The following is an 18,262-nucleotide window of genomic DNA, read 5'->3' as shown; positions in this document are numbered from 1 at the left end:
GTTAGAAACACTCCCCCGCCTCTGCCCCCATTGAAGTGGTGTAGATATCACAGGCCTAGAGGCCTAATCCTGTCATGTGACGGAAGTACCCAGATGTCTAATAATATTGCAAATGCTAAAATTGTATTTTCGTTGTGACTGTTGGTTGTTTGATTTAAAATTTGATTGAGTAAATGAATTGTAAAAGAGTATGGAGCAACATGGATAAATTTTCCTTTTTTAGATGTTCCTCATGTACGAACGCCAGTGTAATAGAGCTAGTTTCACCATAGGTTTGTCTAACAGCATGCATGACTGTCCGCTAGTGGCCATCAGGGATGTTCAACTTACTTGTTGATGGTGTCATCTCTGCAGGTTGTTTGCTGGCAAAATGACGGATGTTTGTTGTAATAATTGAGTTACCTCAGCATATAAGAACAATTTTCCCTGAAGTGTCTCACTTACAAGCAAATTGTTTCCTATACTCCTTTGTGGAGCCAACAATTGTAACTAAAAGCACTGTTCAGTTAAATATGAACTAAATAGTGTTCAGAGGAATATTTGTGGAAAACTACATTCAGCAGTTCACCCTTTTCTCATTTACAATTGTTCACTACATACCAGTACCACAATAACATTCACTTCAAAAATTGGTATAAATATGGTAACTGCTGGCAGTGGTTTAAAATGAATTTTGCATGATGCAGTATTTGCACAAATAATTCACCAAGGCTTTGTATTATTTCAATACTTAGCATCTCCCATTTATTTAAAACAGCTCTATAGGCCATACGAAACAAATGCATAGGCATTCTGCAAGAGTAAAACTACTGTTATTGCCACTATTCTCAGTTGTGTAAATTTTGTTTAGGATTCAAGTTGTTTGAATAAAAGACAAGTTTTCTTAGTGTTCTGAATTCCTTTACAGATGTTGGCTAGTGCAGCAGACCCACAACTTGGTGGCAGGGACATTGATGAGATACTAGCAAATCATTTCTGTGTTGACTTTCAATCGCGTTATCGAATTGATCCACGTAATAATCCCAGAGCTTATCTGCGCCTCACTACAGAAGTTGAAAAACTGAAGAAACAAATGTCTGCTAATTCTATGAATCTTCCAATGAATATAGAGTGCTTCATGGATGATAAAGATGTTCAGGCATCAATGAATAGGTGAGTCTTGCTGTTGTTTTGTATACATTTTTTAATTTAAATGGTCATTTTTGTATATTGATTGTTCGTGGAGTGCAGAAATGTGTGTCTACTTAGCTTAATATACCAGGAAACAAATATTATAAGTTACGTATAATTTTCTCCAGTATTTGTAATGTGCTGCCAAGATTGAAGTTAAAACACTCACAGACTTGTACTCCTTAGAAATCGGCAAAAAAAATTGGTGTAGAATAAATGTTGAGGCAGTGCCACATTTCCCATATGGTGTTCCTGCTCTCTGATGCAGAATTTCATACAAGATACATCTGCTTTTAAAACACATTTTTGTGGAAAATGCTTTGTTACTCACAAGAGGTCTCCACAGTCTATGGAAACTAAGTGTCTCACAGATTGTTTGTGAGTATATTGTGACTGGCAGACACAAATCTTGGCATTTGCACTATTACTTACTTTTTCTTGTTGCTTGTCTAACCTCTGTTTTATAACACCATCACCCACCTCCTCCTCTGCAATTTTGGGAGTTCGATTGAGCTCGAAGTAACTCCCACCTGTTGTGAGAGGTGACTGAAAGCAGTCCTATCCCAGGATAAGCTTCCACTCTTATCAGAACAACCCTCACAAAATCGCCCTACTACTTTGACTGAATTACGTATGGTCACCTTGCAGGGTTTGATACCCATGTTCCTAAGTTTAAAGAATTGGGATCCATTTGGGAAAACAAACCTTATAGGTTGCACAATCAATCCACTGTGTGCAGACTTCTTGCATCTCTTATTCAAGTGCATTTAGCTTTGCACACGATATCCAGTGTGATCATCAGTCCATCGGTGGACTGTTATTATTTACCACACAGTTGTAGCCCTTGATGACACAGGTATCTCGCTGCTGATGCCCAAGCTGCAGACTCCTCATATATGCTGAGGAGTAGATGTTCACCCCTTTGCAGATGGCTTTCAGTCAGAGTTAATGGCACAAGGGTAAGTGACCCACAATAAAATGGATCAAACTGGGCCATACCAGTAGCTCAGCCAATACAGCTGCCTCATGGAGAAGAATATAAGAATTCAATACATCCCCCCTTTTTGGCCACACTGTGGATGAGAAACTGGCAAGAAGAAATTGGGGTAAACAATTCTCGCAGTTTTCGATGGAACTGAAGTTGAATATCTTGTGGCATTGGAACTGTTTTTGTCTGCCAAAAAAAAAAAAAAGAGGGATAAGTCAAAGAAATCACTGAAACAGAAAAAAGTGAGATCTCTGTTGAACAAAACTTTAAATGCTAACAAAGGCCCTTCAGACCTACGACAAGCTTGGAGATATAGCAGTCACAATCCTCATGAAAACGTAATGGGCTTCTACCATTGGGACCCAGCGCCAATCAAAACTTGTGCACTAACATAGTGTTGCATATTAAACTTTGTTCGCTGTGTTCAGAGAGGATGTAAGGACTGTAGTATGGATCCTTCTGTGAAAATGTTCCTCCTAAGAAGGTTAAGTTCATGGCTTGTACATGTGACTGCAGATCCTACTTTGTCATGTATGAAATAATTTAGGTGCTTGAGGTTTGAATAAATGTTCTTCAGCTGTGCTTATGAATCCATTTGTGATGTGTGCAGTAGAGCATTGCATCAGATGTGGCATTGCAAACACCTTCATACATAAATTTCCCAGGTCACCTCCCACCTCATTCACCAAAGAGATCATTGTTCAGGAGGAAGAAGTAGAACCAGGGATATAAGAAGTTAGACTGCTTGGCATTTCAAAAAAGTATGAACAGCTCCACCATAATCAACATAATGACAAAGTTTACACCTAGTACAGCAACATCAAGATCTGGGAAACAAACATCTGGCCCTAGCCACAAGTCAAAGTAAGCTGTCCATTTTAGAATGGATGGAGAGAGGGACACCAGTGGCACAGCCATGTTTTCCTCCAGTATCACCAGAAAGAACACCTGTCAAAGTGTCCTTCCAAGAACAAAGTAGATGAACAGCCTAACACCACCAGTTGCTCTAAGAGCCATAGGCAGCCGAATTGTAGAATAGAAAATGCTGCGCCCCTTGCACATTCACTTATATATTTGTCATACCTTCTGTTTCTTTTTCTTTGTTATACTCAGCACCTTTTCTTGTTGTGACCATCTGCTCATGCTTCTTTACATTAAATTTTATGCAGTACTTTCTCATATCTTTCCTAGCTTAAAATTTCTTCTACGCTTCCTCCCTGTTCTCTTTCTGTCAAATCTTCAGCAAACAACATTGTCATCCTGTCTCTCATTCACCATTTGTCATTAGGTCATGCATCACCACTATGAAAAGTAACAAATATGGTGCACATCCTTGTTTCAGACCATTTATCCCTGCCAACCATCTCTCTCTCTCTCTCTCTCCCTCCCTCCCTTCCCCCCCCCCCCCCTCCTCTCTCCCTCCCAACTCACACACACCTAAAACATCCCTAATACGGTTCATTTACACTCAGTACAGTCTACTTCTCAACCTCTTCCCATCTCGGTGCCTTCAGAACTTCTGGAGGCAGTGTTCTAGTCCTTTACTCAGTAGCAGAGAAGCATTGAGAGTCATGTGGAACTTAGACCAAAGCAATTATAATTATAATGGATGCTAATCATACTACTAAAAATACACTTAAAAGATCTGCAGGATTCTTTGGTTCTTTACTACCCTTCAACAAATGCTTCTTCCAGTGAAATTCAACCTTCTCTGTAGATGGTATGCATATTGTCAGCTTTAGCATCTTGACACACCACTTCTCTTCCCCAACATCTAACTTCATTGTGCTAATATTGACATGATCACTCACACCACTACTACTGTAATCCTTTCCTCGCCTCATACTGGTGCTATTATTGTAACCCTCTTGAGCCGACCCTCTGTGTTGTATCCAGTTTCTCCTCTGTTTTCATAAATATTTCACTGTCAATACAAGATAAGGTTCAGAGTTGAAGTTTGAAATGAAATAAACTGAAATATATTGGGAAATACGACAAATATATTAATTTGCAGTTCTCCCCTCTGTAATCACCATGTCACTCACTGCATTATTGGTATTGTGAAACAAACTTCTTTTATCCTGCTTCATAAAATTCCAACACTCATGATATTGGCCAATTCTGCACGGAGATAAGTTCCTCACTGCCCTCAAATCGTTTGGAGGCAAGCCATTTTTTAGCTTTGCGAAGAGATGGTAGTTACTGTGCACCACATCACTACTATCAGTAGTAGTGTTTAAAAAAAAAGTCCTTTCTCCATATACAGTAATGTGTATTATCTACATAAGCTCTCAACAGCAGTGTGGCACTTATCATTTATTCATTCATTATGATAAGAAAATATATTTCACACAATTGGCTACAAATTTCAGTAACATTATCTTCTGGTGTTAATAAATCTAATAACTGAATGAATTTGATGAGTCATGTGATTTGCACTTACCACTCTTGGTTTAACCACACTTAGTTTAACAGGATATTTATGAAGGCAAATGACAGTGAACTGATAGGGAGATTAGAATACAGATGAATAGCTGTTTATGTCCAGTAACCATGCTCAAATGTTTATAACCACAAGGTTCTTCATTGTCAGGTGGCCATTCTTAATTTAGCAGTGTTACTCCTAGGAGATCAAAGATTTTGATGTTTTAGAAACGCTTTTAACTTGTCTTTTATATATAAATGCTTTAAGTTGATACAGAAAAACTTGCTTTTTAGAATTACATAACTATAACTGTTGTTCGTGTGCATCAGTGAACAGTATTTGCCTCAGGATTCTGTTTGAAATGACTTGCTGTTCATATTCACAACCTGTGCCAAAGATGTTATAACTTTCTGCTGTCCCACTTATAATTTTGAGTTTTGGGTAGCAGAGGTTGTTAAAAACTGTGTTTTGATGAGAGTGAAGCATTTCAATAATTTATTACCAAAACGTTAATAAGAAAATGCACTTCTTTGAATTTGCTATGTTACCTTGCACCCAGAAGAGGAGTCTGTTAAAATTATGTTGCATTAGTTGTATATGGGGCATTCTTGGAAAACAGGCATGCCTTTTTTGTGGCATTCATTTTCCATCTTCATAAAATTGCATATCTAGTATCAAACATTATTTCGTGATTAATGATACAACATTCTGTGGTGTGTAAGTCTTTGTATTAAAAAAATATGTTAACAAGTGATAATTTTCTCAGTAGTAATGGTTACTTACACTACCCAACAATGGAAGCCCTGGTAGGAATATAAACAATATTGTGAACTGATAAATTGCTACTTACTGTAAAGATGAAGCATTGAGTTTCAGACAGGCACAACAAAAAGACTGTTAAACCAGAGCGACTTCTTCAGAAAACAAAAACGCACACACACAAAAATCACTCTCTTTGACCACTCTGGCCTGTATGCAGTGATGTCTTGTCAAATGCAAGCAGCAATCCGGAGTGGGGCAGTGAAGAGTAAGGATAGCAGGATACAGGTGGGGGGAAACAGCACTGCCTGGTGGAGCATGGTAGGTGCACCATTCTGAGGCTGTGAGGTAGAGAAGAAGGAAATGTGGACATAAAAGGAGAGGGGCAGAGAAGGGAGAATAGATTGGTGAGTGCATTGACAGAGAATGTCACACATTGAGGGCGAGGGAATGTGGTGTGGAACAGAATGGGTAGAAAGTGTTGGGCAGAGTGTGGGAACAGTAAGTTACCACAGGTTGACACTAGGATAATTTTGGGAGAGAACAATGTGTCGTAAGCACAGAAAATCATTGATGGAGGGCAGGGTCCAGATGACCAGAGTTCTGAAGCTGTATTGAAATAGAGCATGTTATGGTTGGCTGCATGTTGTTCCACAAGGTGGTCCACTATGCTGCCGGCCGGAGTGGCCGTGCGGTTCTAGGCGCTACAGTCCGGAGCCGAGCGACCACTATGGTCGCAGGTTCGAATCCTGCCTCAAGCATGGATGTGTGTGATGTCCTTAGGTTAGTTAGGTTTAATTAGTTCTAAGTTCTAGGTGACTGATGACCTCAGAAGTTAAGTCGCATGGTGCTCAGAGCCATTTCCACTTTGCTCTTGGCTGCAGTTTGGCAGTGATCATTCATCCGTGTGGACAGTTGGTTGCTAGTCGTACAAATATAAAAATCCATGCAGTTATTGTAATGGAGTTGGTATTGGCACTGCTGCTTTCACAGATAAGGTAGTCTCTTTGTTGTGGCTATCTGCAACTCACCATGCCATCTTTTCATAATATTGTTGCCTACATTATGCTTCACAAAACCCGGGAGAAAATATGTATCAGCAGATATAAAGCTAAGAACAACCCAGCTCTTAAAATTGTCATTTCTGACATTGTAATTTTAATAGTGCTTGGAAATTTATGTTTCCATGTAGCATGTGTGTTAGCAGTATTTTATAAAGTGCCACAAATAATCTGTCAAATGACACTAAAAAGGTCCACTCTTACAGGACAGAAATGGAGAAACTTTGCGCCCACTTGATTCAGAGAGTTGAACACACGATGCGCAAGTGCCTGCAGGACTCAGGTATGTTTAATAAGCCTTTCTTTACTATGTATGTATGATGATGATGATGATGCCAACAGTGACAGGAGGAGGAGGATGATGTCAACAGTGACAGGAGGAGGAGGATGATGTCGCTCATCGTACAGTTTGCTTCACTTATTCCTCTTCTTAATCAGCTAGGGTTGGCCACAAAATTATCAATCTTAAGAAATGAATTTGATTGTAGGTTTATTTGCTCGTAAACTTTGTTACACACTATCTGATAAGAAGTAATTGTCCACCAATTAATGAAGCCCAACAAACGCCCCGCCTCCAATGAATTAGATTCCTGTGTACAAAACCATTTTGGACTTCCAGTTACTTTGCAAATCAATTAATTTGTTAAATATTTGACATAATATTAAGCCATTAAAGCATGATCATACATGACTTTTTACTCGCTCCTTGTCATCTGGGATCCGGACATGCAAATAACTACTGTATGTACCCGATTATAAGACAGTTTATTTCACAAATTTATCATTTGAAAAATGTCATCTTATATTTGCAGATTAAAAAAACTATTGCTACTCAGACTGACGTTTTTATATAGTTTAATAGATTAATGTAGGGGGTGTCTTACATTTACAGATGAATATGTAGATATTGAGATTTCGTACAAAGAATTCCGAAGAGCAGGGCTTAGCAAGCAATGCTTTCATTTGAATTGGCTAGAGATTTTGTGATGCCCTGAAGCGCCCGATACGGTAGCGACCTTGCTTGATCAGTCACATGACTTCACTTCAGTCGCTTCTGGTGCCAGTGCACTGTGAAAGGGGTACGCAAGAAACTATGAACTAGCTCTGCTTAAAAATTGGTGATGTTGTGAAACACAGGAGGAAATAGCATTAAATTCTATCAACTTGCAAACACTTGTTGTATTTGGACAGGTTTTGCAATAAATGTTCTTGTACATGTATAGATACTGTGTACATACCACACGTTTATACTGCTTTGTTAGTATAGGTAACATTTCGAAGACAAAAATAGTGTCCTTCAAAAACCATTGATTTTGAGTCCAGGTCATATTCTATTTGGTTCTGACAAACTGTAATGATCTACCATTTGAGTTGGAAATAAGAAAGTTGGTCGCCGTTCGTATATTAGAATACTGGGGAAAATCTTCACCAGTTTTTGATGCGCTGTAGAGCAACATAGTGAAATTAGGATGAAAAAAGAAAGAAAATTAATCCAGAATTAAATGTGTAACAGACAAAATACATCACATTGAACTGACTGCAGCTGTTATCACAAGAATAAATTACAGTGGAAAGACCTGTTGTGGAGATAGTACGACAGATGGCACTAGATATCAGGACAAGCGAAAGTTAGTTTTTGTATTACTTGCTTTTGTTACTTAAGACCTGCACCCTAAAGGATGTTCCTGTCTGTGTTTCACTACTGTTGAAGCACAGCACTGTGGAAGGGGGGGGGGGGGGGGGGAGAAGAGAAAGTGACAGCAGTTTAGCTGAGGCATAAAGTGACCGGACTGTGGTGAATGGGCAGCAAATTTTGTTGTGTTGCTAATCCTGGGGATCTATTCTGCATACTTTGGCTCTTTATGAACATCTATCATGTTTAAACAGCAGTCTGCCTGAATCTTTTTGTACTCAATATAAGCATGCAGTTCTCCAGTGGAAGTCTACATCGGGGCCAGTGGCATACTTAAGTATTTCATGCAGTCATATTGTCGATGTTTCACCATGGTGTACAACAGATTGATAGGTGGTGTGTGTCAGCTGCTGGTTCTACGAAGCCAATGATACAGCTGCTGGCAGATAATACATTTGGAAGCTACAGATACAGTAACACTCTCACATCAAAATAGAAATGAAATCCGCTGTGTGCTTTCTCATGATCCCACACCACAACCCCAGAAATCAACGTATTCGGAAGAAATAGCCAAATACTTGTGACAACAAGGATAAAAGTTTAACAGCTGTCCTGTTATGATGGCAATGGTGATTATTAAAAACAGTGATACCACAGACAACAGGCTCAATAAAGAAAAGGCAGTCTTTTTATCAATTTTATTACTACTTGTATTATCAAAATGTAGGTAATGTATAAATGGCCTAAGTTTAAAGTAGGCATAATGTTAATTCTTAAGCATAAGGAACATCTTTAATAAAAGGTGGGGGGGGGGGGGGGGGTTGTCTTATATTCAGTGTGTCTTATTCTCGGGTAAATACGGTAATCATGACAGATATTTGCTTACGTCTCACTGCACTACACTGTACAATTTTATCCCTCCCCCTCTCCACATTGTTGACCCGAGTGTAAACTTTACAGGAATGCTTTCATGACATATTTAACTCCTTACAGCATATGGAAGATAATTTGTTTTTTCATTACAACCCATGCAAAAAGACTAATTTCCAACCAAAAGATTTATTTAGCTTCTCAGTGTTAGGAAACTACATACACATTAAATAAATATTATCCTGGAATCTAGAAGAAAACTTCCTTCATAAAGAAGACAGTTTAAAACATCTGCAACTTTCCTCATTTTCCCCTTGGTTGCAAAAGAAGAGAGAATTATTGCAGCTGTTGGTCAGCAATAGATAATTGACACAATCTGGATTTAATTGGCTGCAACAAGTTGTTAATATGTCACCTTCAGTAAAGCATTGTTGCTAGTATATATAAAATACATCTAGCAACTGCAGACAAGCCTGGTAGATCATTTTCATGCCTGCTGTATTACTTTCAAGATATCGTCATCTGCGGGGTGTTAAAATATAAAGCCGTTGCAGAGGATTTAATATTCTTCCAGCATTGAAACACTTCCTCTTATATTGCACTCAGAGGTTCTATCTTAATGAATGAGAGAGAGAGAGAGAGAGAGAGAGAGAGAGAGAGAGAGAGAAGTAATACACAACAGATTTGCAAATTGTGAAGGCTTATCTGGAAAAAAATGTTACATTGATAAAATATATGAATTACACTATTTCCTTTTGCTTATAAGACATTACACACTAATTATAAGCCCCCTGTGGGTTCGAGGGGTAGAAGAGGCCCAAGGTATTCCTGCCTGTCATAAGAAGTGACTAAAAGGAGTCTCACATGTTTCGACCTTTATATGATGGTCCCCTGTTGGTTTTGACCTCCATCTTTCTAAATTTTCCCAAAGAGCGAGCCAATTGGGGAAGGGTGCCTTACGTGGTGCATCATGTCCATTGTGCATTGAGATTTTTAACCCATTTTCTCGTCATCTCATTGTAGTCACGCTCATTCTCTATCTCCCAGGTGAGGACACCTTCCTGGATGCGTTTTCCACCATGCAATATGCAGTGTCACTTTCTGTGCTGATGATGAACATGCACCTCATATCCAGCACGGTAGCCAGTCCGTTGTGGCGGGGCAGGTATTTACCTTGTTTGTTGTAGCCCCCTGACAACACAGGGATCACTCTGCTGATGCCTGCTCTGTTAACTCCTCACTTATGCTGTGGAGTAGATGCCCATCTCCCTGGGTCATCGGGACTCCCGGCAATGGCTATCCTGCCAGGTGGCCCTTGCTAAGGCTGGATGGCGCCTGTGGGGAGGGCTCCTAGTCAGAGTGGGTGGAATCAGGACGGATGACACTGCATGAAGTGTAGTACGTCATCTCTTGCTGGTGGTCCGCCGCCAGTAGTCTCTTAAGTGGGCAAAGTCTAATTTCAGTGCTAAGAAATATGACCCCAAACCATTTCCCTCCCTGGCCACACCCTGGGAGGAACACCAGGCTAAGGATGGCAGTGAAACTTATTTGTCCTGGTGTCTATGAGGCCTCAGTTTTATGTGGAGCATTTGGAGGACAAGTTTGGAGAGGTGGAAGGCTTGTCCAAAATGCGCTCTGGGTCAGTCATGATAAAAACATCCTCTGCCCAGTCACAGAATTACCTGCTTGCGACAAGTTGGGGGATGTTTGTTACCAGCACGACCCATAAGAGCTTAAATATGGTCCAGAATATTATATTCCATAGGGACCATCTTTTGCAGTCAGACAAGGAGCTGCGCACCAATTTGGAGTGGCAAGGTTTTCATTTCATCCAGCGGGTCCATCAGGGTCCGAGGGATAATCAGGTTGCAACCGGTGCCTTCATCTTGGCCTTTGAGGGTGACACCTTACCTGAGAAAGTCAAGGTGATGGTCTACCACTGTGATGTAAAGCCCCCAATGCAGTGCTTTAAGTGCGGGAAGTTTCACCTTATGTCTTCCCACTGTACCAGCATCACATGTCGAGGTTGTGGACGTCCCTCACATGCCAATACTCCATGTGCCCTGCCTCCCATCTGTGTGAACTGCGGAGAGCATGATTCACCTTGCTCGCCAGACTACAGGATTTTACAGAGGTAGAGGAAAATCATGAAATGACACTGGACCGACTGACCTACACTGAGGCTAAACGGAGATTTGAGCTCCTACTTCCTGTTGCTATGACCACATATTATGCTGCCGCTACAAGAACAGTTGTAACCCTATCAGTTCTTCGCATTCCTGAACCAGAAGACTACATCTGCCCTCTTGATGGTGGGGGGGGGGGGCACTTCCCTCTCTGTTGCTCCCTCAGGAAACACCCCCCCCCCCCCCCCCCCCCCCCAAACCATGGTGGTGACACCATGCTTACCGGCAGAGGCAGATATGTCGAAACTTTACTGTCTCAGTTCCACCTCTGCCTCTTAAATACTGGGGCTGCCACACATTTCAGTGTGGCTCATGGTACTTACTCGACAATTGATTTATCAATTTGCAGCCCAGGGCTTCTCCCATTTATCCACTGGCGAGCACATGACGACCTGTGTTTTAGTGACCACTTCCCCATTTTCCTGTCACTGCCCCGGTGTCAGTCCCCTGCCCAGATGGACTTTAAACAAGGCGTACTGGGAAAGTTTCACCTCTGCTGTCGCTGTTGACTCTGCCCCACACAGTTAACATGAGTGTGATGGTGGGGCAAGTGACTACGACAACCGCCAGAGAGGGTTCAGTAGTGTTCTGAATCCTCTGCTCTGAGTGTCGTGGCCAATGCTTGCATTAAACGTGATCATAGAGAGATATCAAGTGAATTTTTATTCCATGTGTTGCGAGTTGTCATCCCTGATAGTGGTGTTAAGTGAGAAATTCTACATGAGAAGGTGAAATGTATGATATGCAGGATACACACTTCCTTAAAGTGTAAAGCACAATTATGCATGTACTGCAATTGTCGCTTGGAATTGGCAGCAGTGCACTCCCAGTCCCTGTGCGAACTGCCATTGTTCGTGAATCATATTATAGGAGAACTGTTCTTACAGGGATTGGTTCAAAAGTGTTAATTATTGTGTAAACCCATGATTCCAGTTCTGTGTTAGTACGTTATCAAGATATTACATAGCTCTACTCATCCGATAGTCTTGGGTTGACTGTCTCATTTAAATTCCGTATCCACCTGCTTAGCTAGGTGGTAACATGCTCGCCTCCCATGCAAGTGGGCCTGGGTTCGATTCCCGGCCAGGTTGGAGATTTTCTCCGCTTGTGGATTGGGTGTTGTGTTGTCCACATCATAATTTTATCCTCATCACCGGTGCGCAAGTCACCCAATGTGACGTAAAATGAAACAAGACTTTAATTTGGCAGCCGAACTTCCCCAACTAGGGGCCTCCCAGCTGATGATGCCATATGCTCATTTCCATTTTTTCCGTAAACGGAAGAGAACACGGCCAAATACCTTTGCTAATTAAAATACTATTATTTGGATTGTAAAATGCTATTTGCACCTTAACATTTGTTCTCTCTCTCTTTCCTATAGGTCTGCGACTTGATGAAATACATTCCGTTGAAATTGTTGGTGGGTCTAGCCGCATACCTGCAATTAAACATCTTATAGAGACGGTTTTTGGCAAGTTACCAAGTACAACTCTTAATCAAGATGAAGCTGTAGCAAGAGGCTGTGCTCTGCAGTGTGCTATGCTTTCACCAGCTATTAGAGTGAGAGAATTTAGTGTTACTGATATCCAGACCTATCCCATTAAACTAGTGTGGGATGCATCAATGGGTGAAGATGGGTAAGTACATCATTTTTAATTTTTACATTTTGTTAGTGTTTTAAAATTAAAAATCATAAGCTAAAATATGGCCACAAATATTTTATATTTTGTTAAAGATGTAGGAGCCTGTTTTACTAATGCCAATGCTGTGCTGTGACCTATCTCTAATATTTTTTTCTGAGGTTTAATTGCGTGTTTAGTTGTCACATTTATCACTTGTGTATTCTTATTATTTTAGTTAGCAGAAAATCAACATTGTAACCAAAATACCCATGCACGTGCTTGTTTGCTTGCTTAACTACTTTCTTGTTACTGTATGAAACAGCTTTTATAGTTTTAATGGTTGGTTTTTTATTTCCTTAAGTCAATTATGCTGTTAGCAACGATTGAGAGTGCTACTGCTTGTCAGTTTTCTGCTGTTGCCCATAATTGAAAAGTTGACAATTGGCTGTGTATTCGATAACTCGCCATTTTTCACCTCTCTCTAAATAGATGTGAGCATTAACTACGTGAGGTAGTATAGAACGGTTGTGGCATTTGTTTTATTTTTGGCACATTGACAGTTTTTACCACTGCAAATAGATGATACAATAGCTACTAATGACATTGCAAATGCCCAAAATTGCTGATGCTCAAGGAGGTCCAAGGGCTCAAATGCGTATTTAAGATTCCTTCCAGAATCGGCAGGAGAATTGTTCCATGTGACTGAAAAAGAGCTTAAAGTGGCTGCCAGAACTTATACACAGAACTATCATCCTAAATCAGTCATCTGTATTTGCGACAGGCTAATAATTATTTTAAGACTTCAAATGTAACAACTTGTCTGAAACAAAAGTGCGGATTCTGAAAATGGGCAGAAGTCAACACAGACAGTGCATGCACAATTTCTTTCTTAAGTGTTATAGATACAGGCAATAGGTCTATAAAAGGTTACTGGTTCAGTGCCACACAAAAGTATGTAAAAGAAAATGTATGCATATGAGGTATCTAAACAGGTTTTCAATTGGATCCAAAATTTCTACACAGGCAAAACCCAACATCTTGTCTCTTAAGAATAGTTTCTACAGACCGAGAAGTATCTGGTGTGCACTTGGGGGTGTGTAATAGGTTGTTTGCTACACATATTACACATTAATAATATAATGCATAGTATTATGTGCTAATTCAGCCCATTGGCAAATAATGTGTTGTATTCTGTAAAAATTATGGTAACATCAGTGTAGATTGTGGTAACTTCTTAATGTGGGCTAATTTAAAATTGTGAAACTTCGGTGTTGTTGTAATCTGTCCCCCCCTTCCCCCTCTCTTGTAGGGCCAATTTATTGTTTTCACTTTCTGCATAAAATATTAACAACTCAGTCGAACACCAGGAACCACATTAGTAATAAATGTTGTAATTTTTGACTTAAGGGTTGAGTTGCAATGTCAGGCAAAGATGTGGGCATAACACTGTATGTGATGTAAAACTGACATAGTGGTTAAATTGTCGGAATGTCTTTCATGGATTGGTAGAATATTAGGCTTTGTGTTATTGGTGTCCTGGAACCTTCATGTGTTTTATAAATGACATTATTTCTACATAAAATAGAAAGAAACTTCCACATGGGAAAAATATATTAAAAACAAAGATTCCAAGACTTACCAAGCGGGAAAGCGCCGGCAGACAGGCACAAAGAACAAAACACACACACACACACACACACACACACACACACACACACACACAGAATTACTAGCTTTCGCAACCAATGGTTGCTTCTTCAGGAAGGAGAGGGAAAGACGAAAGGATGTGGGTTTTAAGGGAGACGGTAAGGAGTCATTCCAATCCCGGGAGCGGAAAGACTTCCCTTAGGGGGGGAAAAAAAAAAAGGACAGGTGTACACTCGTGTGTGTGTGTGTGTGTGTGTGTGTGTGTGTGTGTGTGTGTGTGTGTGTGTGTGTGTACACCTGTCCTTTTTTTTCCCCCTAAGGGAAGTCTTTCCGCTCCCGGGATTGGAATGACTCCTTACCCTCTCCCTTAAAACCCACATCCTTTCGTCTTTCCCTCTCCTTCCTGAAGAAGCAACCATCGGTTGCGAAAGCTAGTAATTCTGTGTGTGTGTTTTGTTCACATTATTTCTACATATAGATAAGGACAAGGTAGCTTGTTTCTTATTTTTATTTTTCCAGACTGGTATTTAGATACATGCTCAGGCAGGCATAACAAAAATACTGTTGTGTATGAGTTTTTAGCCAAAGCCTTCTTCAGAAAGAAAAGAAAGGGCGAGTGGAAAGGAGATAAGTGGAGAAGAGGATGAAACTGCAGAGAGCAGACACACTGGGATTGAGGGGACATGAATGGGAGGAGGTAATAGGACAGAGGCAGTGGAAACAGTTGGGTAGAGGGTGTGGGGCACTATGTTACGGTAGGTTGAGCCCGAGACGATATGAGAAGCGGAGACTGTGTTGTACAGAGCTCTGTGTAGTTCAGAAAAGCTGGTGAAACAGGGAGGATGCAGATGGCCCATCCTGTGAAGCAGCCATTAAAATGGGGTATGCTGTTGTGCCACAGGGTAGTCTACTTTGCTCTTGCTCTCAATTTGGCAGTGGCTGTTCATCCTGGTTGACAGTCGGTTGATTGTTATATAAATTTAAAAAGCTGTGCAATGATTGGAGTAGAACTGGTATATTACACGGGTGCTTTCACGGGTAGCCCATCCTCTGAATAAGCCTGTGACAGAGCTTTAAGTGCTGGATGGGTGGTTAGGGCAGTCATCTGGGTCTTTCACAGGGATACGATCTCTGTGCCAAAAGGTTGGGATTTCGAGTTTCAAAGAGATGTACTAGGATGTTGTAGTGATAGCAGAACACTGTGTTAGGATGGTTGAGAATGTTCTAAATGTTCCTAAATTCAGTGTGGTGATAGGTAATCATAGCCCCCAGGAAGGATGAAGTTCAGTTGTATGGGAAGATGAAGGGGTGCTCTTTTATATCGTGATGTGAGGGATGTGGCATGGGAAGCTGGCATGGGACTAGGTCTGGGGGATAGTCCCTGTCTGTGAAGGCCTTGGGAGTGAGACCTTCAGCATGTTGGGTAAGATGTTGAGGTCGTGAAGAAAGGAATGAGGATAGGGTGTATTGGCGCTGGGTCCAGATCGTGAAGGTATCAGCAAAGAACTTGAGAGGCTAGAGGCAGTGTGTTTTAGACAGACCTGAGTACAGGTTGGTATGTGAGTGTGCCATGCAGATGCTCATTGCTGTGCTGCATATTTGTTTACATACCTTCTGTAGGAGAAAAATTTGTGTGTTGGTATAAAGTTAGTAAGATATACAAGGAATGAAGTAGTGGGTTTGGGGTCTATAAGATGTTGGGAGAGGTGGTGTACAATGGCAGAAAATACTTGAGGTATGTTGGTATAGAGAAATGGCACCAACAGTAGGTATCGAGTTAAAGGGGATGGGGCTGATGGAGAGTCAGTGATGGAAGTTCTTAGTATCTTTGGTGTGGTGCAGTTGGTTGGAGATGTTGGTCAACAAAAGTGGAAATTCTTTCAGCAGAAGAAAAGTAGCCAACTACAATGGAGTGTAAAAGATTGGTGGATTTGGAATAGGCTCTTTCTAGAAAAGTATGTAGGTGAAGGAGTTGGACAATTGATGGAGGCCTTTCGCCAAATAGTCAAAGATTTAGAACGGTAATGATGGAACCTTCATATGCAAATGGAAAGATTAGGTCCGGATTTGTTTTGTAACTGTGTATGGCTGTCCTTCTTTCTGCTGAATGGTTGGTGTTCTTATGAAGTGAAGGATTGTGAATCAAAGTTGGAGGTAAAGAATTTCTGGGACGCTATTAGGTGGATCATGGTTGGGTGGTGGTATGAACTGAGAGAGGAAGAGTTCTGTATTGGAATAGGTTGGCTTTGATTGTAGGGGTTGGTGGCAAAAAACCTCCAATCCCTGCTTAAAACCTTAGGCCCTTCCCAGTACCCCTTCCTCTGAATCCATTTCCCTCCTATATGCTCCCCAAAATCCAAAAACTTAACAATTCTGGATGCCCGTTGTACCAATTTATTGTGCACCTACTGAAAGAATATCGGCCTTCATTGGCCAACACCTCCAACCTATTGCCTGAATCTTAGGTCTCCCACATCAGCACCAACCAGTTGCTTCACTGATTCTCCACTGTCCCCACTCCGTAACCTCCTAGATTACATTTCCCAGTTTCCTTCAGTCCAAACCCACTACCTCATTCCTCATATACCACTTTGTCAACTGTTTTCAGGGCTGCCTAGAGCAAATCACCGTAGCTTCCCCAATCCCTGGTCTGGTTAAATGTCATTGATATCTTCATGATCTGGACTCAGAGCTAGGGCATCATCATTCCTTCACAACTTTACCACCTTCCCTCCCATCCATTTCACCTGGTCTTCCTCAACCTAATGTGCCACCTTCCTCAGTATTGACCTTCATCTCTCTGATGTCTCCATCCACACCTCTCTCCACATTAAACCAATACCACCACAGAGTGGAACAAATGAACCACGTACTTCGTGAGGGCTTTGATAACCTATCATCATGCCCTGAAATTATGTACATCCTACCCAAAATCTTTCCCGCTTCTCCTAAACTGGCAATAAGTCGCTCACCGAATCCCCGCATCATCCTAGTCCAACCCTATGTCACTCGCCGCCCCCCCCCCCCCCCACCCCCAACCACTTACCACAAGGATGATAACCCTGTGAAAGATACAGGTGAAGACCTGCCTGATCCACCCACCCAGCACTTCTTATTCCAGTCCTTCCTATCCTACACCATCAAGAACCAGGTCACCTGTGAAAGCAGCTGTATCATATACTAGTTCTGCTGTCTACCAGTATGAATGGCCACTGCCAAACTGTGGCCAAGAGCAAAGTGGACCATCATGTAGCACAACGTTTAGCTGAACATAACTTGCTTGATTTCAATGGCTGCTTCACAACCTGGGCCATCTGGATGCTCCCCTCCCTCACCAGCTTTCCTGAACTGTGCAACACGTTCTATGCTCCTGAAATTATCCTGACCTCAACCTATGGTAATCTAGTGTCCCCACACCCTTCATCCAATTGTCTCAACCACCTGTATCCTACCAACAACTAATTTGTGTCCTCTCACCCTCACTGCACACAGCTCTTGGCAGTGCACTCACTGATCCCTTCCCTTCTCTGCTCCTCACCTTTCCCCTCCCCTCCCCCACAGCCTCCAGATGCTATGTGTCAGAGCCTTGTACTGCCACTTGTAATCCCTGCATACTCCACCAGGCACTGCCGATTCCTCTTCCCCCCACTTGTATCCTGCTGTTCCTTTGCCTTCCCTCCTGACTATGGATGGTAGCTCGTATTCGAAATGTTTGTTGCTTTCTGCATACGTGCCTAGTTTTCCCAGAAGATTTCCGGATTTTGGGGTAGTCTCTCACTTTTCCGGATGAACACTCTCTCTCGCTCTCTCTCTCTCTCGCTCTCTCTCTCTCGCTCTCTCTCTCTCGCTCTCTCTCTCTCTCGCTCTCGCTCTCTCTCTCTCTCAACACGCGATCTAGTGT

The 18,262-nt window shown here is 41.5% G+C and overlaps 1 protein-coding gene across 1 annotated transcript in view; it reads left to right on the top strand.

Moving 5' to 3' along the window:
- The window catches only part of LOC126355014 (heat shock 70 kDa protein 4), a 65,701-nt gene that overhangs the window by 11,319 nt on the left and 36,120 nt on the right, over positions 1 to 18,262 (top strand). The window contains exons 5-7 of the mRNA XM_050005154.1: positions 908 to 1,152; positions 6,610 to 6,686; positions 12,474 to 12,729. Coding sequence (XP_049861111.1) covers positions 908 to 1,152; positions 6,610 to 6,686; positions 12,474 to 12,729 — 578 coding nt within the window. The remainder of the gene's footprint in view (positions 1 to 907; positions 1,153 to 6,609; positions 6,687 to 12,473; positions 12,730 to 18,262) is intronic.

This window comes from Schistocerca gregaria, chromosome 3 (assembly GCF_023897955.1).
Source record: "Schistocerca gregaria isolate iqSchGreg1 chromosome 3, iqSchGreg1.2, whole genome shotgun sequence".
Lineage (NCBI taxonomy): Eukaryota > Metazoa > Arthropoda > Insecta > Orthoptera > Acrididae > Schistocerca > Schistocerca gregaria.
The sequence above is the reverse complement of the archived record's forward strand: the minus strand, read 5'-3'. Positions and strand labels throughout refer to the sequence as shown.